A 21,804-nucleotide genomic window follows, 5' to 3' on the forward strand; every position below is an offset into this window, starting at 1 on the left:
AGCAATCCTCTGTCAAAACCCAGGGTACCTACAGTATTCTAACAGGCCAGTCATTGTGCTGTGCAGTTCAATCGCTACCAACCAAAAAAATAAACAATAATAATAAGACTAGAAAGACACCTAGATGGAGCGCAGTTAAACTGTAAAAATGTACAGACAAAGTCTACAACTCATTCCCACTGTATCACATTCAACCTGTCAGACATTCTTTCACACCTCAGCCCAGACAGGGATTCTGTAATATTCATCTGTTTACATCATTGAGTTTGGCTTTCACACATAGGTCTCCTTTATATAAAAGTTCCATCTGGCACGTGATACTCAACAACACAGGAAATATAGTGTAAGAGAGGAGAGATTGTTTACTGCAGCACATCTGTTCGGTGTCTCGTCATTTTGCCTTCAGTGTGTAAGGAGAGTATTTCTGCAGTCAGACCAACTGCCAACCAGTTTTACAAAACTGTTGATCTTGCGTATGTTAAATCTCCTGCTTCACAATGATAAGGCGGAAAATGTAACGCATCGCTTTAATTTAATTTCTCACGGCTAGTTTGGATGCTATACACAAAACCTTATTTTGTACTTTTACTGGAACATGAGTACTTTTGTTTATATTTGAGCCAAAACAACTATGTAAATGTAGAAGCTCTGTGGAAAAATGACTCCAGGTAATTTTCAAAATGATGTGTAAAATGTGGCGAGCATTTACAGAATACAGTGCTTGTCTGGTATATTTTTATAGCACAACTCAGGGATAACAGGGGAAAAAAATCAAGTCATGATCTTTGCTACATAAGCAGAAAACCCTGTGTTGCAGGTGTGTCAAAAATCCTTGGGGCATGTGTCGTTATGCTCAAAAGCTGTGCTGGATATTCCCGTGCACTTGCTGCTAGTGCCAACATCATTGTGTACCTACAGGCACTGTTATTGTTGCTCTGTTGACTTAGTCTACTTCTCCCCACTGGTGCACATAAACCTCTCACGTAGCATTTTAAATTCCCTTACAAACAGTGCTCCCACTGGGAGGCTCCAGTGTAAACTTTATGTTTACTCACACACAGACATGCGCACACAAAAAACAATCCACAAGGATTCACAGATACAGAGCTGAGGTATACAGTGAACACTTGTGTTTGTGCTTTCTAGAAAGTTTCTTGTTTGCTTGTTTAGCATTCCCTCTCAATAAGAACCTCATGAACCTTGTGTGGTAAGATGTAAGCCCATTTGTCACATTTGTTTTCTACGTACACAGATTACCCTCAATTAAAGCACAACAAAACATACTCCTTACATTTCACCTTTCAATGGTTCCATCTGCGACCAAAAAGGCAGGTTTTGAGTGAATGATAAAAGATCCAATTAGTGGGATAGAAACACACCATTAGCCCAATTAGACCTAAACTTTACCGTAGAAAATAAATTGCCAAAAATTGTTTTCATGCTAAGTGAACACTCCTTTCTCTCTTGAGGCAAAAAGTGAACAGTGCAGGTGCAGTTGCTCAGCTGCGTTTCCATGGTGCTCTCATTAGGGTTTGTTAACAGTACAGGTGTGCTGGTAATTGTCTCTCACAACCCTAACACACCCAGATGTCACGCACATGTACATAAACTGTTTTTGCTGTTCTTTTGAGGATGGGCTCACATTAATTACTCGGTGGCTTGCCCTTTCTTAACCTTGATCATGCTTTACCCTCACCCTTACATAACTATTATCTTAACTGAATATTATCAATACATCTTTTTATAATTACATTAATGTTAATATTAAGGCTCTTATGTGAATTACAACCACAATGTATTAACATGTTATTGTGTCCTTTTGACAATTCCAAATTATGTATGAAAGATTAAAATGGTTCAGCGCAAGATTTTGCATGTTAAGATTTTAGGGCTGCCCCCAAAACATCAATGATGCTAATCATCAGTCGAGAATCACCCAAATCATTTTATCAGTTGAATAACTGCCTCTCTTTTTTTTTTTTTTTTTCTTTGGAGCCATTATTGTACACAGAGCTACGCAGGATTGCAAGGTTACTTAAATTGGCAAGTAGCCATTTTATTCCGTTAAACACGTAGTTTGGGTGGTATTTCTGTCATTAGTCAGCCTGGTTAAGACCGTCTGGCTGGCTTTTTGTTTTTTTTTGTTTTTTCTAAGCACCGCGGGAGCTGTGGTGCTGAACAGCCGGCTGGTTCTGAGGACAGCAACGGCCAAAACGAGTCAGTGTGAAGTGGACGGATGAACGCTACTGTAGTGCTTTTGTGCCGCTGCGGTCTTTTGCTTCTGGTGTGAGTTGAAGGTGCCTCTCTTTAGATTTCTTTCCTATTTCTTTGGCAAAATGCGATATCCATGTCAGCTTTTGTTATTAAAAAACTTTCTAAAAACTAAATAAAGACGTTTGGAAAATGAATGTATTAAACTGCACACACAATGCAATATAGAAAAACAGAGTTTTGGTTGCTTAAAGTGGGTGTTATATCTGCTAGTAGTATATAATAGTAGCTAGTTAACTAATACCTATTATTGAATTCTTGGGCATCTTGCATCCAGTGCAGCAGTGCAGTGCATAATAAGTGCATCCATTAACCCAGTATAATACTGTCAGCCATATGAACCAATTCTTTGATACAGTAGTACTTTACAGAAACATCAATTTACGCAATAGCACAAACACAAGTGCAAAGACACATACAAATGGAAGGACACAGAGATCTGACCAGAAATAGAGGAGGCACTGATTAATACAAAGGAGCAGTGGGGAATAGCGCGCGGCTGCAAACTGACCGACAGGTTGTCACTGGGGTCGTTTGAAAGACAATGGGAGCCAAGCCAAAGCGGACAGGCTATTGTGGAGAGAGGCAAGGAGGTCACTTTTAGTTAGGCTGCAGGCTGACCGCACCTGGCCACAGAGGAGGCTCTGGGAATACATTGGGTCTGGATTTCTCACTCCCACTTTCTTTCTCCTTCTAAATTTCATTCTTTTTCTTAGGTTACTATTTGGTGTATTTTGGCCTCAACGGAGCCGGGAGGGACAATTGAGTTAGATTTAACATTTTCGGGCGGGGGGAAAGGAGACACACCTGGCAAAAATCTGAACTCTACTGAGTGCACTTATTTTCTTTTTATGAATAATTTTGATTTACACAAAATACACATTACTACATTATTTTTTGAGTAATTTAATCCACAGAGAAATAAAATAGATATAGTGCACCAACCTCATCCAGCACAGCCTCTGCCTCCTCCTCGGTTTTGCCTGGAAATCTGATCCTCATTGCAGTGAGCACGGCCAGAGTCTGACGCACCAGCTCGGCCTCCTGCTCTTTACTCCTTAAGTTTATCAGTGGATCGCCCTAAACACACACACACACACACACACACACACACACACACACACACACACACACACACAGGTAGAGCGAGACCAAATGAGAATACAGATACTAAGCAATATTAAGTAAAAAGGTTTCATTTAACACTGTTTTTGGAGCAAGGTAGATGTAATTACTTAAAGGGCTGCATAAGGGATTGTTTTCATTAATAATTACCTATCAATGAATGGTAGTTTCTACTGGCAATAAAGGCAAATTGACTTTTTTGTGTCAGAGAAAATTGGATCAATACTAACTATGTAGGGCTTCTCCAAATCACCTAGGCTCAAGTATAAGGTGCAGTCACAGTGCACAGTGTTTAACTTGTCAAATCAATGTAAGGAGGGTGTACAGTGTTACTACTGTGTTGTGTATATTAGTCATTATTATCAAGGGAATTTAACATTTCACTGGCATTTCATGAAAAGGGACTGTTGTCCTGAGTGATAATTCATTTATAATCCTGCTGCCACCTATAATTATTTTCTCTAACAGTTAACACAGAGCAGTATCAGTAACATGCGTCATGCTATATATGAAAATAACCTCCTTATTTAATGCTGTACCAGAATGTACATGTCACCATGTGTATGATTCTCACTTGAAAGTCAAGTGTGCAAGACACACAAAAGAAATTTGGAAAATAATAGGGAAATTCTTCTGTAATTTTATGTCAGGAACATTGCAAATGATGCATTCTATGGTCTTTTCTGTCCAAAGGTTTTCCACTGAGTTCTATTCTCAATGTTAAAAGGTTCTGCTGCATTTCATTTTGTTCCACTGTATCCAAAGCCTACCAGCATACTTGTAAAAAAGGAGGAGTAATGGAGGAGGCAGCCGGAAAGCAACAGATGGCAACATAATAGAAGACTACAGTAGGCCTATACAGTATTGAAAGAGCTGCTTAAGACTTTCCTAGTGGGCCAGGATACAATATATGCCACAGGAGGAGAAAAGCAATGATGGCAGAAGTAAATTTGTGCATCAGACTTTGGTGAAATAGAATTGAAAAGTGATTTTTTAATTGTTTACTTTAAATCTACTCAGATTAGTGGATCAGCAGAGGATTGCCACAGTGAGCAATGTGACAACTTGGCTAAATATAATTCTGTGACTGACAATTTATATGACACATTCTGAATGTGAAAGGTAAACCTCACTGTGTGTGTGTGATGAGTAGCTTACTATGTTGGAGTGGATGGTCCCAAGGCTGTTGCTGTGAGGCACACGGTGGGTGGAGCCACTGCGGCTTAGCGAGTGAGAGCGCAGCGTGGCGGAGCTCGGCCTGACGAGGGGAGTGGCCATGGGAACTGTGGGCGAAGGCCTGGTGGACAATGCCCGCACCTCATTGGGCGACAAGAGGGAGGCAATGGAGCGAGGGCAGGAGATGGAGCGCCTGATTGGACCAGAAAGTGTTGGGGAAGCAGAGGGGGCGGGGCTGGGTTTGAGTGACTTGATTGGAGGTTTCCAGTGCATGCGACCTGCAAAGAAACAAAGAGATAGGGAGGCGGGATGAACTGTGACTCACGGTTTCAATCACAATATCATCACAATTCAATTTCTTTTCTTCCCTGATCCTGTCTCAGTGCTCCAGTCACTGTCAAGCTCTCCTCTCTGGTTTCCATCCGTTGCCGGGTGGCTTTGGAGATTAAGTGTGACTTTACAATTCCCACTCTGGCCCAGTGTGTGTGTGTGTGTGTGTGTGTTAATATATTCGACTACACATGGCAGCATGTGTAGTCGAAACCAAAAACTAAAAAGTAGTCCTGTCTGGTTTGGGGATTGATTAAATAGCAGCTTTCTTTTCTCTCTCTCTCTCTCTCTCTCTCTCTCTCTCTCTCTCTCTCTCTCTCTCTCTCTCTCACAGACAGGAACAAAGCTGAAAACCCATACTAACATTCTCCATCACCCTTGAAACTCCTCAAGATTGTCAACCAGCCAGTGTATTAGTGCGTGAGTTCTAGTTTTGCACACAAGTGATTGTAAGTGTCTCTCTTTTTTGTGCGTGCATGTTGCCGCCGAACATTCCAAAGTTTTGATATTTTGGCAAATAAGCGTTTAGGGGGTATTTAGGGGCTTAGTCCTAACAGCCCTTTGTGGCTTGCTATAGAGTAGGGCTTGCCAGGGTTGCTGTCTCTCTCTGCACAAGCACATTCACACACACACACACACACACACACACACACACACACACACCTCCAAAAGTTGGGCTTTTTGATGGCTTTGTCCTTTATTTTGTGACAAAAAGAATGAGCTCATACAAGGATCCTCTCTATTGAGAAGTTAAAACTAGAAGCCCAGAATGCAACCGGAGAATTTTTTCTTTCCAAGGTCGGCACATAGACTGCTGATAAAGGTGCCCTCTTCAAAGAGCTGAAAGTGAGTTGATGTATGTGACTTATGCGAAATGGTGAGAATGCTTAAGACTTATCACTCAAGCATTAAGCTCAAGGTGTTTTCAAGGTAAAGGTGTTTCTTTCTCCGTTTTTCTTTCAATCAAATTCTTTCTTCTTTGTCGTCACCTTCCATTCAGTGGAACTGCCGAGTTCAGGGTACTTTCCTTTACTTAAGTGCTTTTCAGTGCTTCAGCATTTGATTTTGAGTTTGTGTGTTTGTCCAGCAGTGTGAACCTAGAAAACTCATTTACTTGGAAACTCAGCATTATAGAGCAACTTTTCACACGTCACAGACTAGTATCACTGTACTTACACTTTAATTATAGTGCTCATATTGTGGTCATTTTCAGGTTCATACTTGTATGTAGAGGTTATATCAAAATAGTTTTACATGGTTTAATTTCAAAACTCTCAGCATATGTATTTAAAAAGGTGTGTGTGCATGTATATGGAAATGTATTCTGTACAACTATAAATATTTTTCAAACTGTATAACCGTGAAAAGAGTACCAAGCTGGAGTGTATGTCATGTGCTTGTAGCATCACAGCATCAATTACAATTTCCTTATGCATCATTATATACAGTACATTCCTGCTTTCTATCTCTCCTGCCTGCACTTTGTTCAATCTATCATAGTCAGATAAGATGGAAATGGACACAAAACAGAAATATTAAAAATGTATTTATGTGTAGGTGTCTGACTGTGCACATTCACATAATTTGAAAAGCAAATTAGCTAGCCGTTGTAATCAGGTGGAAGGTTTTAGCTAAAGACAAAGAAATTAACAAACAGGGAAGGAGGAAAGAGACCAATCAAAATGAGGAGAAAGCAAGCAAAAAATAAAAACGAAGTAACCAAGAAAGCAAACCAAACAAGAAAAAGAGATCGTAGGTAACAAGGTCCCTGTCAAACCCCCACGCCCTGGCTGCTTTATGAAGACACTTTTATACATCCTGCTGCTTTACCTGAGCGCTCAGCCAAGTTCTTCTCCTTGCTCTCCCCAAGGTCATAGGAAACTTTCTTCTCCCTCTTCTCTCCTCCTCTTCCTCCTCCGGCTTTCCTCTCCTCGTCTACTTCTTCGTCTGATGAGGAGCAGGAGTCATCACCGCTGCTGCCGCTGGTGAAATCGGCCAGGTAGTCCGGTCGTTGACGCCTTGGTGTCTGACTGGATTCTGGCATGGCGGTCATGGGCTGGCGGGGACAAACACAGACACATAAATATGCATGAGACATACAGCGGATATATCCATATTTTATACAATGTATCCTAAGGCTGAACGATATTGTGTTTTAGCATCGACATCGCAATGTGCGCATGCGCAATAGTCACATCGCAGGACGTTGCGATGTTGATGCTAATCCCTTTTTGCTGGTTGATACAAAAGTACACTTTCACCGTTCTCCTTTTAAATTATTATTACCGTCCGACCCTTCCACTTTAAGACAGGTAGCCATGTGGGAAACGTGTGTATATGACGTTAGTCCGACGGGGTTTATTGTTATGGGAAGTGAGGCTCTCTGTGTGTAGAAAAGTACCGTAGGCAGCAGCTGCCGCTGACACAGTGATGCGCATATTTTTTGATGGGTTGTCAGTGAAGCTATAGCAGTCAGATTTTTTCCAATATCGTGGAGGCCTAGTATATATTAGGTGGATTTGTGCACACATATGCAGACAAAACAGTCATGATCATACACATCATGCTCTTTCTCACACGTATACTTTTATCTTCATGGGAACTTTTACTAACTGCATTCACTTCCTAGCCCCACTCAATCCAAAATGACCTCAATTTTATAAAATGTCATCCTTTCAAAGGTCTAAACTCAAACAGCATCTCACAAGGACATAAGTACATGAGTAAACACAAACACACACACACACACACACACACACACTTATATATAAAAACATTGAGATGTTGTCAACCTCCCTCAGCCTCTCCTCACCCTCAGCCCATTACCATCTGTCACTGGGAGACCTAGTGGTGACACGGCTAGCCCACGTGTGTATGTTTGCTTGAAGGCTCATTATAGACAGATATACAATTATACATGCATTACTTTTTAAGCCTGGCTGTAAAAATGAACAGGAACAGGAGTGCCATTGTACATTAAACAAATTTGACCTGATTGATTGAGAATGTAAAGTTTAATTTAAAGTACAAGTTTCAAAGTTTCTTTAAGTATTAAATGTTTAACATATCCGTGTAAATTGTAACTGTGGTGCTTTAATTCTAATATTTAATATCTAATATTTATTTTGACGATAAACAAAACTACATGTGACTGACTTTTGCACACGTGAAATCCTGATCTGTATCAGAAATGTTTTTTTTTAGTAAAGAGTTCATTAACTTAAGTCTTGTCTATTTCACATCCTGGAAGGGGACCTGCTTAGCATTAATATAGCATTTATACATCTGTTATTCAGCGGTTAGCTCGGGCAGTGCCGTCAGGCCACCCAAATTTATGGGCAGGAAGTGATCACAAGGCTTACACAGTCACCGCTGGGTAGCAGTGCGGGTGAGTGATAGAGGAGGAAAGAAACAGAGAGAGATTAAATACATGAGAGGAGAATAAAAGGGAAGATGGGAACATTAGATTGATGGGGAGAGAAATAAAGAGGAGGACAAGGTGAATCTTAGTATGGGAGTGGAGAGAAACAGAGAGGAGGCTTTGAATAGACGGGGCCAACGGAAATGAGCACAGAGAGAGAGAAAAGGAGACAGGAACAGACGGCAGATAAACACTGGAGAGCAAGACAAAGAGAGGGCCAGACACTGAACAGATGAAGAGAGAGAGAGGGAGAAGGTTTGGATGACTGAGTGAGAGTGGTTGACTAAAATCACACTAAATGGTGGGATGAGGAGAAAGGTGCAGGGAGAGGCCAACACCAGAATGAACAAATGTAATTTTGTCCATATAGTCAGAAAGATAGGAGAAAAAAACAATTAAAAAAAAAACTAAATAAGAGGGAAAGGAGCAAAGAAACCTAAAGGCACTTGCTAGCTCTTCCCCCATTTCACTTTCTGCCTTCCTTGCTCTCTAGCACTCGTCCTCTGCGTCTGAACATTTCCTCAGCGATAATAAACCAAAGCAGCCCTTCCTTCCTTAAAATCCTCAGTCCTCTATTCTAGTTTTCAAACACTCGCTGGTTCAGTTTCGCCAGATGGCTTGTAAGCGCTACACCCAAAGGAGTGAATATCCATCACAGCTCTTTCTTTCACTGCTCTCAATGTCTCTCTCAGCATACTCTGCAACATTGAAACTGATGGGGTCCAAATGAATTTGGACAACAGTGATTGTGTCTGAACAAGTCCTTATTCCAGCTAAGGCCTCTCTAATGCAGCGCTGAACTGCCCTGTCGAGTCCCTAACTCACTCTTTGAGTGTTCCAGCTAATTTAGTCCTTGAGTGTGGGATGGATGTAGATGCAGAGAGAGAGAGAAAAGGGATGGAGGTGAAGGGAGGGGAGTGAAGCAAGTTGATGGAGGGAGTAATGTGCTGTCGTGGGAAATTGAGGGGGCGTATAGGTGTATATGTGAGAGAGGGAGAGAGGAAAAGAGAGGGAGATGGACAGAACGAAAGATAGCACAGAGAGAGCGACAGAGACAGCCTGACAGCTGTCCCCTAGGGGTGTTAGGTCTTTTCTTTGGGCCTTTTTATGATTCTTTTCTTTCTCGCCTAAACCCGCTACCCCCCTCTTTATTTTTTTGAATCAAGTCCTATATGCTTTCTGTGGGCATCTGCCTACCTGCCTCTCCCCTCCTTCTCTCTTTCTCTCTCCCTGACACTCTTCTTCGCAGTTTTTCTTAGTTCCCTAGAGGCTATGGCCCTTATTCTCCCTACCTCTTTCTTACTCTCACCCACCTTAGGGCCTCGTTGCCTGGAGGATTTGCCCATCAGCTTCTCGTCGTCCAGTTCACATTGCTCTAGCAGGTCCAAGATGTCTTCTTCCTACACCCCAAACACATACGAAAAAAAAAGGTAAATTAGAATATGCTAGAGGTGATGATTCATGTTACATCAGGGAATATATAGAATCAAGCATGAGCAAAGACTAATAGAGTAGTTGAATCTTGATGATACACTGATAAGGAAAAATGTAATTTCTCATATCTGTCATAACTTTTAAGTCAAAACAAGGTGTAAGAAAATAAGAAACTTCAATCATTAAAAAGGGGGGGAAGGATGAAAAAGTTTGACTTCACAGGCATATGTATCTTATCTAGGGATTAGAAAAAAGACCCTGGCTGAACATGCATTGGTATTTGCCAGCGCTCATAGAGCCTGAATTTGGAAAAGGCAGAGTCATGGCCGTGGCCAATATGCTGGGGCCTTGTCCACTTGGCCATAGTTGAAATGCAAGCTAAGGTGATTAATGTTGCTTCACGGCCGGGGCATAAAAAGCTCCCACTTGACGCTCAAATACAGATAAAAAGTATTTGTTTTCTCTCAGATTAGCCATCAAGCTGTTTTCTGGGGTCTGTGTAAAGGACACAGTACCCCTGGCTCTCTGTGTTGGGCATTAACATTTGTATGCGTATACATACAGTGTGTGTACAGTGGCATACTTCCAAGTCTGAAAGTCTTATAGTACACGTACATGGGTTCAAAAACATTTTTTAATTAGCTTTTGTCTTTTTCTAAATTTTGCTTTTCTGTTGTGTGTCTTCTTAGTTTATATATACCTGTTTATGTGACTATACAATTGTTTATGTGTGTGTGATGGTGTGGGAACTTGTATATGTTTCAGCCGGAACAGGGTTGGGAAGAACTTTTCCTTGTTGTAGCCTGATCAAACAGTTTGGGTAGTATTCAGTAACGTGGCTTGGGTTGAAAAACATGTACAGTATGTCAGCCGTCTTCTGCAGTATTCGTCCCCGAGAGTGCAGTTGCTAATATAATAATATAATCTCAAGAGAGAACCCCAGCAGGTATAAGAAAAAAGGTTTTACAAAAAACATATTGTGCTTAGACATTGATTATTCATTATAGAATAGGCTGCTGTAACATAGTATGCACTAAATTGATTGTATAAGAGCTAACGACCAAACTTTGAAATGTTTATGTAGATTAAACCTGATAATTAAGTACCTTGCCTTGTTTTAAATAATGTATTTAGAAATGACAGGCATTACTAGGCCCACATAATATGGAGCTGCCTGTTACAGTATCTTGCTTTTGCCAATGATCTCTGCACGTCAGCTCATAAACTTTGGGAAAACAAAGTACTTTTTTGGCACCGAAGGACCAAGTGTGTCTTGTCCAACAAACCTTTGTATTTTTATCCATTTATGTTAAAACAGCAGTAATTTGTTTCTTTTGCTGGCAGCTTCTACCTTGACATTCTCTGACTCTCTCATATTTCTTGGCTGTTTGACAGATGACGCTGTCTCGTCCGTTTCTAGGGTTAGGAATTTACTTCTTCCATCGTAAAGAAAAATTAAAAAAAACACATGCCTCTGAGCCAGAAGAAAACTTCTGTACTGTAGGTAAAACTGAGATTATTCTTTTAGAGGACAAAAAAACCTCAGGACTCCTCTCATTTCTCCTTTGAAGCAAGGATTGGCTTTGTGGAGATAGGATCGACTCTATCCACCCCCCACTGTTCAGCTTAAAAACATGTTCCAATTTTAAAAAGATTCTTACATAACAAACTGCAGCTGTAAAAAAAAAAGCAGTTCCCACCACTAATTACGTAGGTGGCATGTGTTACAAGAGGAGGCACTATTACTTTGGTTGCCTGTAGGAGGTGCACATCTTCAGTTCTGAATTTCTACTGTTATTTTTTTTTTGCCTGTAGGTGGCGATGGTTGGACTGGAACGTCAGCTTCAAATGCGGTGTATTGGTAGCCTTCATTTTAATTTTCCTTCAGGTCTGCGTTTGCGGTATATTCTTGGGTTTTCTCCAGCCAAATCTTTGGCAGTCCAATCAGCGAACAGAAGAAGTGGCTGAGAACGATGACGTTGAGGTTGTGCGCTAGTTTGAGTTTTAGTTCCATAATCGCAGCGGAGAAAGATGCTGGCGATGATGTTGTAGCTTTCCTCCCCATGGTATTTGGGAAAAGTTTTATATTCCAACTCGCTCTGTTAGTGGTAAAGGAGTTAGCTAAGGCAAACGCTAGCAATGCTAACCCAACGTAACAACCAAACGTTAGCAGTTGCTTGTGACAGATACAGATCGGCTCTGGGCAGAGCCAATAGTTTTAAATTTCAGAGTACCCGCCTTCAAGGAAGTTAACACTTGTCAATGGAGAGTGGCAAGTCTCTCTGTACAAATGAAATGTACAAGAGTCTGGTAGGACCAGGCTAGTGTAATTGGCTGGTCCTGGTTTTTGGTGCTTCACATCAGTAATGTGTTGTTTTATCTCCAGCATAAACTCCAGCTGAAAATCCATTTACAGGTATTTACTGTTTTTAAAAGAGACTTCTTCCACACCCTTACAAATCTTTATATCCCTCTGCTTAATGTACATGTCCAGAGCTTGCAGACCACTTCAATAGGAACTTCACTGACTGTGAAGTGCTCCAACACCCTTGTGTACTTCTGCTCTTTTAATATACCGGCAGAGCGCTACAGGCCGGCTGAGCATGCACCTGCTCAACAATATTTCTTTGTTTTCAGTATCCATGTAACAAAAATGGAGGAATGGGAATACATCAGCTGAAAACGCGCAATAACATAGATAGCTAACAACCGAACTAACAATTTGATGCATACCTGTCATCCTAAGTGTAATGGAAGTGGGGAGAAGGGTGATTCAAACCCTGTTGAAACCAGTGTAACTCGTGGGTGTCTTGTCTGTTGCACAGCAATGAAGCCAGGCTGTGCAGTGCATCTCCATGTTATCACTAGGACAACAACACGTTTTATTTATTTTGATAGTGTGACAATCCATTACATTTTTCAATTTATGGCCCAGAGAAGTCCACAAAGGCAGCAAACACTAGTCAGGTACAATGTCCCTCAGACTTGACAGATGTGTTAAAGGATTGCTGGCAAACAACCTTTGGCCTCTTGCAACAGGCAAAACTAGCCAAACAGGCAATGCATGTCAGATGATGACTTATGAACCACAACAAGGTAATAGACCAAAGCAGTGTGACTGGAGCACAAAATTAAAGGCTTGGGTTAATCATAAGAGCATCAATTGATATGTTTAGGTTGAAACCTTCAGCTACAGTTAACGGTTAGGTTTAGGTAAACATTAGAGATGTCTGGTATTAAAAGTTTAGCGCTAATGCTAACATTTGCTGGCTAATTTCCTAACAAGTTAAAAGAAGCTGTGCTTTGTGAGCAGATAAAAGTTAAAGGCATAACAAGTACTGGTACTTGAACGGGCAACTTGAACTACTTGGATTGGCAACAATAGCACTCAAACTCATGCAGGCTGTAAATAAGCCAAACTCTGTGTCAGTGTTTAAGGTTAATGGAATGACACAAAAGCAAAACTGAGGGCTACAAACAAACTACCTGGTGAAACATATAATGTAACTCAAATCACATTATATTCTTCCCTGGTATTGTAAATATAACATATTTAAATTGAGAAACATCCTTATTATTTCCAAGATCTATCAGAAGTAATTATTATAGAATGTCCCTTAATGAGGACAGACAAGTTGTCACTCATGATCATGTTATTAGATAGCAAACTCTAGAGCGTCCTTTGTTCAGATTATCTCTCCCCCTTCCTACTTTGAATGAGATCCATATCTCTTTGTGTTGACTGAATTAAATTAACCTCGGCCTGCTGTGCGACTCAGTTTGATCTTTGATTGACATCTCTATGAAAAATATCTGCAGATTTCCCTTTTAAAACGACACAATAACTTTCTGAAAAACATACAGCAAGGGGCTAGATGTTGTTGAGGTAGGTTTGTTTTTACAAAGGCTGCAATAGTTGCATATGACATCCCCTCCCAATGCTTTCAAATGAATTTCTAATGTCAATACTACTGTCAAAAATATCCATATTCAGTACTGAATATGGAAATAGTAGTTATTTTTCAGTTGCCAAAAGCCGTACATTTTCTGTGTGTTGGAATATCCCACAATGCCTTACTCTGTCTTTTTGATGAATTGATTAGTTCTTTCTGAATACATAACCAGAATTGAAAACAGAAAATGTCCTCTGTTGATAATTTTTTTTTGTACTTGACTCAAATCATCCAAAGTGTGTTTTCAATAGAAGTCTGTGACAACTATTTCACGGAAAAACAAAAAGGACAAAAAGACTAACAGCATCTCACTATCTTTTCACTTTACTATGACTATATTAGTCATCACCATTTAAACACACATTCCTTCTCTCCCCCTGTCTCCAGTATAGTTGTGTGGTACAAAAAATCAACTTCTCTTTTTTGCAAAGTCTCTACATACCTCTACCTTCAAGGTTTAGCTGAAGCTACATTCCTCCTGGAAACAGATAGGCCTTGGCATGTATGTATATGCTGTAATGACTTCTACTCTTGCACAAACATGTGTACGTCTCAGAGCATGGCCAAACAGGTTTCTGTGTGCTATGCATGTGGGTGTTTATCCTCATATATATGTTAAAGTGTGTAGTCCCAAATCTTAATGAATAAATAATTAACCTGTAGGGAAGTACATTAAAATACATGGGCAGCAACTGTAATCAACTCTGAAGCTTTTTCACAACTAACTTAGACGGAAAGAAAAAGATAAAACAGGAAGATACAGAATGAGGACAGGGGAAACTGTAGAGTCTAACTGTAAAGAAACAAAAATGACATTGTTTTGAGGGATTTGATTTGCTTTTAAAAGCTCATGTACACTGTATAATAAATATTTGTAGAGAGATGGAGTGAATGACAGTGGAAAAGCGAGGCAGATAGAGAAGAAGGAGGACATTCTGTCAGACTTTCTAACAAATCTGAAGGACTGCAGCACACTTTCTGCATTATTTGCACATCCTTACTTGTCTCGGTGGGCAGAATCTTGATAGAAATGTGTGTGTGTTTCTTTTCTTTGGCATTTGCCTGTTCACAAGTGTCTGTATATTGTGGGTCTCTGCAGGTTTGTGTGTGTGTGTGTGTGTGTGTGTGCGTGCGTGCGTGCGTGCGTGCGTGCGTCTGACAATCCGCCACTGACGTACGTGCCTTCATTTGTTTCAGAGGATTATTCATTTCCTTTTGAAGTGAGGCAGCTCGCCCGGCGAGGAAGGTCTGAAAGGCGGCCGAGAGTAGGCTTTCATACTTCTCCAACAGCAGCTTGTCGTCTGGGGGGTAAATACGCCTGTAGGCCGCAAAGACACCAAAAGAAGAAGAGTGAGGAGTGGACAAAGAAAGGCGAAGGAGGGTCATCAGTGCAGGGAGAAAGGCGGTGAGAAGGGTGAGAGAAGAAATTATAAAATAGAAGAAAAAGGAAAAACAGGTTGGGTCCACAAAAAAGCGGGTGGTAGTTATGAGGTAGAAAGAACGAAAAAGAAGAGTAGGATTGGGGTTCAGCAAAAGAGGGAAATGAAGTGAGAAGAGGAGCAGTGACAGAATTGGGAAGGAGGGAGCCGTAACGGATATAAGCCAGAAAAAAGACAAAAGGTAAGAAAAGTGTGGAGCAAGAGACACACAGAGAGGTCGAGGCACAGCAGGTGAGAGTGGTAGATGGATGGTAAAGAGAGGACGCACGAGGAGAAACAGAGGCGGGGAGAATTATAAGTATTTCAATGAGAGGTGTGAAATGATGGCGAGACAAAAGAAAGGTGAGTGTCAGGATCGAGGGAGCAAAGAGAAAAGACAGACAGAAAGAAAGCAGCATTAATGGAGACCTTGAGTCAAGAAACTATACAAACTTCAATCCAGTCTTTTTACATGCGTAATGCATTACAGTAAGGCACAACTGCTTCCCACACACACACACACACACACACACTCTCTATTGAGATGTGCACTTAAACATTTGTCGCTGTCTTCACTAATGTGCCTATTTACACCTTTTGCATACTTCTGCTTAGTTTTAACAGTGCCCAGTGTTTATGTTAGGCCTAAAGGGATTAGGGAAATGTATAAACCACTGCCTGGTTATCCTCATAATACATCTCCAAACTGGCTTTTTGAATCAACAGGGAGTTAAAGTAAAGACCTTCTTTTTTAAACACAAAGATATAATTAAGGTTTTATGTAGCAGCATTACATTTTCTATCAGCTTCTAAATATTGGTTAATACTAAGCTATTCACGCATATGTGTACCTGAGTTGTAGATTTTGGTGAAAGTTCAATGCCAAGTAAAGATTAACAACCATTACCATTAAAACTTTTACAGCACCCCATCTGCTATTTAACTTTATGCAGAGGTTCAGTTCTGGGTACATCATTTCTATACTGTTGAGAAGTTGACCCAATTCCATGCATTTCTTTAGCTACCGCAGTTCAAATCACACAACTACTTAATGTTGAGAGACCTGAGATGAATCAATCACTGCATTACCTTCCCTTGGCACTATCCTAAATGAGATTTTGTACCTGCCATACTTTTTAACCACCTTTAAGATACATGGATCAGATTTTTTTTTTCCTCTTGAGAGAGAGATATATGGGGAAAAACATATCTTTATAAACTGAATTGAACTGATATTATATGAAAACAGCCAGAACTTGTCAATCCCCAAAGAGCAAAATAAATCACTTGACTGAAAAGCAGAAGGTCAACACTTTAATAGTAGGGTGGATTAGGGTTGTTAACGGCTCCTTCTTTTAGGCACTTTCCATCTCTGAACATGTGGACATTTTATTTGAGGGTGACCTTGCAATTTTCTTTAAATATAATTTTAATGCTAAAGCTTATTTTCCTTCCACATGTTTTCAATTGGGCTATGAAAAAACACAATATCCATGTTTCATTTACACCAGTTTAAACTACCTTTATTTTGGTCAACAGTTTCTCTCAAGTTACCCTATTCCAACTGTGTAATGAACAACTACAATGGCATCAACCAGCTGGGTTTCCCGCTGATGCCACAGGGTCCTCGCTTGTCTGTAAGTGATGCAAGTTTCATCTAATAGCCAAATGTTAGTAAGTTCATTACCCGAACTCATAATGAGAGGCAATGTGTTAATCAGACTCCAGTGCTGTGCCGGGACACCATTTGAATGCTAAGAGATCTTTATTAGGGGTGCTTCAGACAGACCTCAGCCTGATTGATTGACTGTCTGGCTGCGTGTCTGAAAACAGGAAGGAGGTGACAGCACTTCATGCAGGCTGGGATCAGTATTCTGCACTGTCATTCAGTCAAGTGAGTCAAGAAGTCACTTACACTTGGAAAGACAGCGAGCAGTGTGTGTGTGTTTGTGTGTGTGCTCGCGCATGTGCGCATGCGTGCGTGTGTGTGTGTGTGTGTGTGTGTGTGTGTGTGTGTGTGTGTGTGTGTGTGTGTGTGTGTGTGTGTGTATGAGCGTGCAAGAATTAAAGAAAGAGAGAGAAAGAAAATCATCAGATCTGGAAATGTGTATGTGTTTACATGTTGGAAAAAGAGATATAGGCAGGGAGAGAAACTGAGGGAGTGAAAGAGAGTCAACAATTTGCAAGGAATGGGTGGCAAGTCAAAACTTGGTGGTGAGTCACGCTCTAAAGTGGACCTCCTCCGTCTGTGAGGTGACCATTAAAAATTGACACACTCGATGTCTTCCAAAGTCCCAGCTGGAGTTAGAGGAGAAAAGAGTACAGGTCTTGGGGAGATGGAGAATGGCTGGCCAAAGTGTACATGCTAATTTGAATTTCCAAAACGCTGAATACATTGTGAATAGAGGATAGTAACAATTTGAACCTTGACATTAAACCTACCTCGCATTTCCTTTCTCCCTTAGTATTTTACATATTCTCTCAGTCTTAATTTTTCCTCCTCACACTCTTAAAACATCATGTGTTCTCTTTTGTTTGTTCTGTCTTCAGTAGCATTATAAACTCTCCTGAGAGTGTAGCACTCTGTAGATGACCCCATAAATGTAAGCGGAGCTGGTATTTGGTAGTGGGTGAAGTTCCTTCAAAGAGAGCCCCATCTCCCCAGGTGTTTGCCTCTTTCTTACCTGTAGTTCCCCAGATGTTGCTTTTCATGCTCATCCCTGGAGATCTGCTTGCGGACTTGTGCCAGTCGCTCTTTCTAGAAATAGGAGAAAACAAGAAAAATGACTAAATCTCTCGGGTGAAAGTCATTGTCACCCTTAATTTATCTTCTATTAAGAATGGAGAAAGAATAAAGTCTTAAAAACGAGAAGGCAAGAGGGGAGGAAGATGAGGAAAATATAGTGTCACCCAACAATTCCTCATAATTAAAAAGCATTTTTTCATCTAACCTCTAATTGATAAGTGAAGAAGGTATAATTGTGGAGCTCAGTCGGCCAATTTAGCATAAAGCAGAGAGTATGGGTTCACTCCACTACTGGCACTGCAGTATCATTAAGCTCTGAGCGATATGTGCCTTCAATAGAGCTGAACCTGGTCTTGCTCTTATGCCATAACAGCACTCAAACACGAGGCAGTCCCCTTTATGAAATCTCTACCTCGGCTCCATCTTATTTTCACTGATTACTGCCTTGGCTGATCAAAACGCTACTCAAAGAGAACGGGAGGCATTAAGTACTAGTAGCTGCCACTTTACCCCAAATATATATATGAGAAAAGCTCCCCCGACTCCTTCATTTCACGGAGAAAATAATTAAATGGTATGGTTGTCTCAGAAAACTTTGACTCTGACGTAAAGTAAGTAGTAAGTGAAACTGAGTTACTGCTCTGGCTTTTTTTCTCGTTTCAATCCTGAGAAAAGTGCATTGCACAAACACACATGTATTAATTGTTTGTTTACTGAAGTGAACTCGTCCTTAATAATTTAATAATAATGAATTCATCATTATTAATTAATCAAATTTCTTACTAACTGATTGATGGGTTTTTCAAATGTCTCTGATGTGCACCCATCCCTGAATAGCTGAAGCCAAGACACCTTTTATGTTCATTTTGCTGTAGCCTAAGGAGCTTAACATGTATTTTGTCAGTTATGATCAGGACTTATGACTGTACAGCCGTTGTTTTAGTTCCCGGGCTGGTTTTGAAAGTCTGGGTAGAGAAATGAATGAGTTTTGCTTCAAATTCCTTGGTCCAAAGTCACTATCCGATGTGAGTCAAGTGCAGATGTGAGTTGCGAATGCGTCACTTTGCGACAATGACGCGGCGACACGTACACACTTTAAACTTTAAACTTTAAATGAGGCACAGCATTTTTTCCTGCAGTTTTTGGAGTCTTGTGGAGTAAACATGCATGAGGGGTCATGGGAGTGGAGTCCATAACCAGTTGTTTCTCTATAAAAAACTGTATCTGCTGCCTCCTAATTTGTCTGAAATCTTTCTTTCTCTGCTTTATGTACCCATAGACAAGTACAAGTAAAAGAGGAATTCATTGATGCATTGTTTTCACTTTATTTTCAATAGAGCTTGGAGCTATTGAGGGTCATTGAGGAGGTCGTTGCCATTGGGGCAAAAATCAAGAGGGGAAAGAAAAGTTTTTTATTTTATGGATTTCACAAATTTCCGATTGACACAGACACGCACACCTTGCTTGCAGCTAGATCCAAATCCCTTGTCGTTATGCCAGCAAACCGTTTAAACCTGAGCATGTGCAACTTACATCTTTACACGACTCACATCGGGTAGTAACATCATAGTCAAGATGCATCACATGGCGCAAGTGCTCAGCATCCCAGATGCTGCACTGCAGTTGGTCAGTTGCCAGAGAATTGTGGTTTTACTCGGCTGATTGCAGGTGAGAATATGTGTAACTGTATAAATGTGTGTGTGCAGTGTGTGTGCACAGTCTTGCTCAGCACACTTTATATAATAAGGTTTAAATCAAATGGTATAGTTTATTATTCTATTTGTGCCTTACCAGCTCTTCCCTCCTACGCTCCAATGTGTGACGTTGTTTCTCCCAGTCTGAGGAAGCAGATGAGAGTTTCTTCATAGAGCCGTGTCCATAGAGCCGTCGCTGAGCCTCTGCCTTTTGCTGGGCCAGGTTGCGTTTCTTATCACTGGCTCTGGATCAACATAGAACAAGTAGAGTCAAAAGGGAAGGAAAAAAGTATAGCACCATTCAAGTACATTATCAAATAATACAAATTTGTTGCAGTGTATTTTGGGGGTTTTCCCACAGAAGCTCTTAAAATTGTTAGATTTACTTTTCATCTTCGATTATCTTTCTGTCACAGGTTTAGCTGCTGTTGACAAATAAATGCACTAAGACTGAAATCCTGTTTTCTTAAACTGCTAATATCATGCTTTTTGGCTTTTTCCCTTTCCTTTATTGTGTAAATATTTTTTTTATGCATGTTATAGGTTTACAAAGTGAAAAAGTGAAAATTCCACCCCATCTCCAACAGAACCAAAACATCTCTAGTGTAGTCCAGCCTTTACTTCCAAGACAAACGTGCATCACTCTATAATACACTTTATAACAGGGGTCTTCAACAGGGGGTCCGCGACCACTAGGGGGTCCGCGGAGGTACTGCATTGGGGTCGCGAAAGTTTTGGTTGATTAGACTTTTTTTTATATCCCCCCCCCCTGCAATTTTTTTCCACCAATTGAATTGTCTTTAAATACACATTAACGTGAATTCAACACACTGTACTAAACAGATAAATGGAGGCAGAAGATGTCTTTCAGTCATCAATGCACACATGGCACTATAGGACCAGTTTGATATAACACAATTTTATACAATATATATAATTAGGGGGTCCCCGCTCCATCTCGCCATCAGTTTGGGGGTCCTTGGCCTGGAAAACGTTGAAGACCCCTGCTTTATAATGCTCGCCTAGCTATGGTGGCACGCCCTCATACTCTGCTTCGTCATGGCTAGTTGTCTTTACCTAGCTACTGCGCATGTGCAACTCCCAACCTGATGGAACAGAGATGCCTCACTCTGCAGCTAAAACAGAGAGCTCAAGAGAAGATGTGTGTATTATGTGTAGTACAACAAAATTATGGTGTTTTTTTGAAAATTAAACCATGTAAACCTATTCTGGCACAACCTCTAAATAAACTTATGAACCTGAAAATAATAATAACATGAGCACTTTAAACCATTTAAGCGCTCTTTCCCTTTCTCATTTCTTTTTCGTAGCCGCATACTGTAATAGTTTTTTCTGCATATACAAGACTTGTTTTATCACTACATACATCTCAGTTAGGAACAGATGTTATCTGCAGACAAAGGTTTTCATGAATGCTGTAAACATTGATAAAACATTGACAGCATGCAGGTCTAATCCCTTTGCATTTTCACATCATTGTGGTAGTTAAAAAAATCCCTCACAAAACATTCAACAAATCAGTAATAAAGATACAGCCCTGACACAAACAAAGTGACAACCACAGGATGAACAGGACCAGACAGTTATTTCTGAACAAGTGGTCCATTGCGGTCTGGAGAAAGGGCAATTCATTTTAGTCAATCGCTGGCCCTTTAAATTGGATATTGAGGGCTGTTGGGGGGCTGAGGTTTATCAATGTCCATGCCCGGCCGGGTCTGAATTGATCCCAAGTTGATACAGTTGGCGTTGTGAGCAGAGTAGAGAGCCGACCCTACCTCTACACACCACCAACCCCTCCCTTTTGGGAAGCAAAGCCATTACTATATAAGGAAAAAGTGAGCAAAGTAGAACAAAGCCCTCATTCACTCCAGCATGAACATAAGCAGTTTGTCCAGTGGGAAGAGCTCCCCACCGCCTTTCAAGGCTCTTATGATTTATTTGTCATGAAATGATCAAATCTCCCCTTTTAATCTGTGGGAACACAGCAAACAACAGCCATGAAACAAATCATTTTGATAAGAGATTTGCTTGTGTTGACTGAAGCTGAGCGGGAGGATGAAGTGAGTTTTTATGTGGGATAGCTGCACCATACTTGCCCAAACTAGATCTATGGTGCTGCATGTAATTGATCCTTTGATTGGTGTGTGTGTGTGTGTCTGTGTGTGTGTGTGTGTGTGTGTGTGTGTGTGTGTGTGTGTGTGTGTGTGTGTGTGCG

The 21,804-nt window shown here is 40.7% G+C and overlaps 1 protein-coding gene and 1 long non-coding RNA gene across 6 annotated transcripts in view; one reads left to right on the forward strand and one right to left on the reverse strand.

Annotated features, from left to right (window-relative positions):
• The window catches only part of ttll7 (tubulin tyrosine ligase-like family, member 7), a 69,159-nt gene that overhangs the window by 11,859 nt on the left and 35,496 nt on the right, over positions 1 to 21,804 (reverse strand). For all 5 annotated transcript variants that reach the window (XM_034881877.1, XM_034881882.1, XM_034881881.1 and 2 more), the window contains exons 11-17: positions 19,666 to 19,813; positions 17,813 to 17,886; positions 14,893 to 15,028; positions 9,637 to 9,723; positions 6,733 to 6,958; positions 4,555 to 4,850; positions 3,217 to 3,351 (exon numbers count right to left, since the gene is read on the reverse strand). In XM_034881877.1, coding sequence (XP_034737768.1) covers positions 3,217 to 3,351; positions 4,555 to 4,850; positions 6,733 to 6,958; positions 9,637 to 9,723; positions 14,893 to 15,028; positions 17,813 to 17,886; positions 19,666 to 19,813 — 1,102 coding nt within the window. The remainder of the gene's footprint in view (positions 1 to 3,216; positions 3,352 to 4,554; positions 4,851 to 6,732; positions 6,959 to 9,636; positions 9,724 to 14,892; positions 15,029 to 17,812; positions 17,887 to 19,665; positions 19,814 to 21,804) is intronic.
• LOC117950693 lies at positions 798 to 20,230 on the forward strand. Its single transcript, XR_004657966.1, has 3 exons — positions 798 to 810; positions 3,673 to 3,677; positions 20,156 to 20,230. It is a non-coding gene; the product is annotated as an uncharacterized LOC117950693 (long non-coding RNA).

Source organism: Etheostoma cragini, chromosome 9, assembly GCF_013103735.1.
Source record: "Etheostoma cragini isolate CJK2018 chromosome 9, CSU_Ecrag_1.0, whole genome shotgun sequence".
NCBI lineage: Eukaryota > Metazoa > Chordata > Actinopteri > Perciformes > Percidae > Etheostoma > Etheostoma cragini.